Source organism: Monoraphidium neglectum (assembly GCF_000611645.1).
Source record: "Monoraphidium neglectum strain SAG 48.87 unplaced genomic scaffold scaffold01234, whole genome shotgun sequence".
Taxonomy (NCBI): Eukaryota; Viridiplantae; Chlorophyta; class Chlorophyceae; order Sphaeropleales; family Selenastraceae; genus Monoraphidium; species Monoraphidium neglectum.
The window spans coordinates 10,897-15,798 of record NW_014012394.1 but is presented as its reverse complement, the minus strand read 5'-3'; the positions used below and the strand labels follow the sequence as shown (position 1 = coordinate 15,798).

The 4,902-nt window shown below is 68.8% G+C and overlaps 2 protein-coding genes across 2 annotated transcripts; one reads left to right on the top strand and one right to left on the bottom strand.

Moving 5' to 3' along the window:
- Positions 1 to 76: 76 nt before the first annotated feature.
- On the top strand, positions 77 to 322 carry MNEG_7134 (hypothetical protein; the record flags this gene model as incomplete). Its single annotated transcript, XM_014044397.1, has 1 exon — positions 77 to 322. The coding sequence occupies one exon, from the start codon at positions 77 to 79 to the stop codon at positions 320 to 322; it is 246 nt and encodes an 81-aa protein (XP_013899851.1).
- A 1,014-nt stretch (positions 323 to 1,336) lies between these two features.
- On the bottom strand, positions 1,337 to 4,838 carry MNEG_7133 (hypothetical protein; the record flags this gene model as incomplete). The annotated part of the gene is made up of 9 exons (XM_014044396.1): positions 1,337 to 1,435; positions 1,620 to 2,117; positions 2,348 to 2,535; positions 2,813 to 2,885; positions 3,119 to 3,334; positions 3,696 to 3,788; positions 4,052 to 4,240; positions 4,451 to 4,533; positions 4,754 to 4,838. 9 exons carry the CDS (start codon positions 4,836 to 4,838, stop codon positions 1,337 to 1,339), a joined length of 1,524 nt encoding a protein of 507 aa, XP_013899850.1.
- Between the last annotated feature and the right edge of the window lie 64 nt (positions 4,839 to 4,902).

The window sequence follows — 4,902 nt, the reverse complement described above, 5'->3', positions numbered from 1 at the left end:
CGCCGCGCCAGCGGCCGCGCCGCTCGCGGCCAATCACACCAGCGCCGCCGGCGGCAGCAGCGCATCCCTCCAGCAGATGCTCAACAGCGCAGCGCGCAAGGCGCAGGGCGCCCCTGGCGCTGCGGCCGCCGTAGCCGCGGCTGGCGGGTCGTTCGGGCTGCCCGGCGGCATGCCGCTGCCGCCGGCGCCGCCGCCGCAGCCGCAGCAGCTTCAGCAGGGCACGCGGGAGCGGCTGAGGGGCGCGCTGGCGCGGCTGGTGGCCAGTGATGCGTTCATCGACCTCCTGGCTTCAGAGCTCAAGGCGTCGGGCCTGCTGCACTGACCTGCCACGCGCTGCGCAGCCCGGGCGCTAGGCGGCGCCTGGAGTGGCGGCGGCGCAGGGGGTTGGAAGCTGGGTAGCGCGGCGTGCGGCCGTTTTGACGCGGTTTGTTCCTGCGAGCCGCTTCCAACGACGGTACCTGTCTGCAAGCAGAGTTCACCGGCCGTGTGTCCGCCGCGCGACCCGCCGCGTCTTGCGCACGTGCTTGCATGCGACAGGAGCTGAGTTGCGCTGCAGCCGCGGCCGCCGCCCACGCCGCTGCCGCCGCCGCTGGGCCTGCTGTCGCGGTGCGATCCATGAGGCGCCTGCCAGGGCAGCTTTGCTCCCGAGTAACGTCGACGATGTATTTGGTGTGTTGCCTGCCAGCATGCAACGCTTCGTGGCGGCAGGAGGGCGCCAGGGGTGATGCAGCAGCCTGCGCTCATCGATGCAATCCCTGTCATTGCCCCCCTGCTGCTTCTGCTTCTGCTTCTGCTGCTGCTGTTGGCGGGGTTGCTGCATTGCGATGTGCCCTGTTTTATTGTTGCAGCAAGGGGGTCCCAAGTGCGTTTGCAGTGCAGCGCCTTGCACAAAATGGTGTGCACACTAGTGTGCCGCGGCACCTCTTGAGGGCTGGGGGGGCTGGCGGCAGCGGATACCTTCCTGCCAGGCGCGAGCCGCGGGGCGCTTTGGTTCGTAATCGTGCAAAGGACCATGCGAGCCAAGCCTGCGCCCTCGCAATGCCAGTTCGGCCCAGCCGCCCGGCTTCATGGGCGGCCCCTGCCAGCTCGCACGGCGCGGCCGCGCCGGCCCGGCGCCTCGTCAGGTCCTCGAGTGACAGTTGTGTGGGCTGCCACATGGAGCAGCGCGCTGCCCGTCCCCCTGCTGCTGCGCTGCGTGCCCTCAAATGGGCAAATGTCACGCTCTCAACAGCACATCGGATCTCCCTGCTACCAAACAGACAGAACCGGCCCTCCCAACAAGGTATGACAACTGTACAGCGTCCGCAACCAAAACAGCACGCGTGGTCTGCGTTGTTCACGGCCCCTCCTGCTGCTCGCGCTGCTGCTGTCGATTGTGCTGCGCCGCGCGGCACGCCGCCTTGTGGCCGGCCCACCCGCCCCTCTGGCAGTCCACCTGCAGAAGAGGGGCAGGGGTCATCACACAAAATTGGCAGAGCATCAGATGGAGCTCGCCATGAAGCCCGCACAGTCCTACAGCGTGGAGGGGCACACGGTGCCCACCAGGGGTTCGCAGTGTCTTGTCCTCGCAGCTCTCTAGGCATGGCGCGCCAAGCAAGCTGCCTCCTGCCTGAGCTTACCGAGCAGTAGTAAACAGCATGGCACGCGGAGCACGCCCTCAGCTTGACGCCCTCCGCCTTGACCTTGCCGCACGTGGCGCACGCGTGCGTGGCCGCCTGCCGCTGCCCCGGCTCGGCCGCCTGCTGTTGCGGCGGGGCTTCGCTGCTTGTCCCCGCGCCGGCGCCTTGCTGTGGCCGTGCGCCTGCCGCCGCCGCCGCCGCCGCCGCAGGAGCGCCCTGCTCCCGGGCACCGCGGCCGCCGCCGCCGCCGCCGCCGCCCGCGCGTGCCTGCCGCAACCGTCGCCACGACTCCTCCAGCCGCCGCTGCCCAGCCTCCAGCCAGGCCATGTCAAGCATGAGAGACATCATGGGGGGGCCCTGCCCGGGATTGGGCGGCGTCATGTGCGCGTCGCGCATGGCGCGCTCGAGGGGGCCGCGCAGGGTTTCGGGCAGCTGCTTGGCGACTACCGCGTCCAGCTCGGCGCCGTCCTGGTACACCCTCAGGACAGAGAACAGCGCCTGCGATTAAAGTAGGATAGGACAAGGCCGTGACGAGCCGTCACCATGGTGGCAGCGCGTAGGGGCTGGCGAATGGTCAATCGGTCGCCTGTTTGGCGGTGGCGACGAGCGGGTGCGGGTTGGCAAAGGCTGCTCCCTGAAGATGCGTGGTCTCCGACGATTCTGCAATCCCTGTCATTGGCATGAGGAAGAGCCAAGGCGCCGGTCGACACACATCACCCCGCTCACACCTTCAGCGCCTGTAGGCTGATTAGCCCCGCCCGGTCGAGGCGCCTGTCCGCGTGGGCGTCGACCGCCAGCCGCGCCAGCGCCGCCGCCAGGCCGGGGGCCGCGTCGGCAAACTCGCGCAGGCGGGCCTGGCGCCGGGCGATGTGGTCGAGCAGCCCCACGGCGGTTTCTGGCATGCCGGGGGCATACTCTGGTCCGGAGGATTTGAGGCAATAATCATGTTCTTGGTTGGTCGACGGGTGAGTGCGGTGGCTGCGAAGAAAGTCGGTGGAATGCACTTCGCACACAGCAGTGCGCGCCCACTGAGAGGGCAGCGATGCGTTTGGTGCCAACCCGGCAGCTCCCGTCTTGCGCACGTGTACGCGGGCTCCTGAGAGCGGGCTTGCCCTGCGTACACCCTTGCCGACCAGTGCTGTGCGGCAACGAGCCGGCAGCTCATCGGGGCTGCGTCACATTCTAGCCCGCACCTGGTAGGGACGCCTGCCCCTTCCAGGCCAGCGCGTGCGCCACGGCAGCCTGCACCTCCGGCATCCTGGAAACCTGCAAGGCAATGCAATGTTTGCAGGAAGAGGGTATCCGCGCGGGTCATCAGCGTCGTGAAGGAGCTTTGCAATCCATTGGGCCGAGAATAATTGGGCGTGCCAATGCAAGAGACTCTGCAGCCCTCCACGCGTCCCCCCTGTGGAGCAAACCAGTGCCTTTTCTGGTGCCATGGGAGCAGCTGTGGTACTGAGAGCAGCAGGCCGGCAACCCGGCCAAAGTCCGGCCCTCACCCTGTCCGCCACGCCCGCGTCGCAGTCCGCTAGGTACCGCAGCAGCTGCCACGCCTCGGCCTGCACGGACTGCCGCGCGCTCCTGCTGGGCCCGCCGCCCAGGGCGGGCGCGAGCGCGGGCAGCAGCTGGCCGGCGCGCGACGCGAGCGCCGCGCAGCAGCCGCCGGGGTCGCAGCAGTTGCAGCCGACTGGCCCGAGGGCCTCCGCCATGGCGGCCTGCGGGGCGCGCACGTGTGGGCAGGTGCAGCCTGGTGATGGTGCGTGGGGCCCAAGCTGTCGCCAAGGGGTGTGCAAGCCTGATGCGCATGTTTGACTTTGTTTCATGGCCGCAGTGCCCGCTCTATCAAGTGGTGGCCTTCAAAGGCAGAAGCAACGCAGCACTCTGCCGCCTCCATCTGATGTGCCAGCAGCGATCACACAGCACCAAGGAACCTCTGGCAAATTCAGGTGCACCGCAGCCGGCCCGATGCAGCCCCCGGCAACACGCTTGCAACTCTGAGCACTCCGCACCAAACCCTGCAAGATCTCCCCTGCCAGCGTGATCGCGCGGCTCAGTGATCTCAGATCTCGGCCTCACCCAAGTACTATCCGACAGCTGGCGCTCGCGCGGCCCCGGCGCCACCACCAGGGACACCATGGCGTCCATGACGGCCCTGTGGCGCGCGAACGCCTGCAGGGCGCCGGCGAGTGGGGAGGGGTGCGCAAGGGGCGGTGGTGTGGGTCGATTCGGCGGCCACGGGCACGTCAGGAAATGAGGCTACGGGCGGGCGTTGACTGACCATTCCAGCAGCATGGGAGTGCGGCCTGGGACATCAGGATAGGGTACACATAACATGCATTGCGCTGACAGCCCTAAAATGTGGGCGGCCCCAAAGTGTGGGCTGGGGGCTGCTTCACGGCGGCCCTGGCCACCACCCCCGGGGCAAAGCTCACCACCTTGGCCTCCTTGTCGCGCGCCACGGCGACCCTCACAATGGCCGCGCACTGCTTCTGGTGGCTCTCGTCCGCACTGCCGCGCAGGATGGCCGCGAGGCCGTCCAGCATGCGGGGGGTGCAGAACACGGCGGCGGCGCAGCCGCCGCTGATGGCTTGAGTCAGGAAGCTGAGGGCGACCTCCAGCCCCTGCGGTTCAGGGAAGGTGGGGGGTGCTTTGGGTTGGCCGCGAGCAGCGGCGTTTCATAGGCGCGTCAGAGGCTGCCGGGCGGCCGCCGCGGGCTGCTGCTGCGAGTGTGGCGCGCAGACAAGGATAGGGTGCGGATCTTGCAGATCTGTAGGGCGAGATCGCAGTGCTTGCGAGCACGAGGGTAGGGAGGAGGGCGAGGCGCGTCTCACCTGGTACCGCATGTTGCGCCTGTCCACGCTCTCATCAGGCGTGGCCGTTGCCGAAAGGGCCTTGGCCACCACCGGAAGGAGGCCTGGCGCGGAGGGACGGGTGCGGGGGGCCGCGAAGCGGACGGGGTGTGTCAAAGGCTGTCGTGGCTGTTCTGGGGGGCCCGGGGCTCGCCGCGAGCGGCCGCACAAAGCGGGCAAGTCATTTTGCCCTTGGTGGCGGCGCGTGGCGCAGAGGCCCGCGGCCGGTGCCTCCCGAGTGTGGCGGGCGTGCGCCATGGCCGTTCACAAGACGATCCGGCCCACCTGGATGGGAGCATGTGCTGTGAGTCAGCTGCTGATCCCCCACCATCAGGCCGCTCAGCGCCCACAGCACGTTGGCCGCCTCCATCGGCCGCCACCCAGGGGACACCACAATCCTCGCCAGCCGCAGCGGCAGGGGCCCGCCGCCGCCC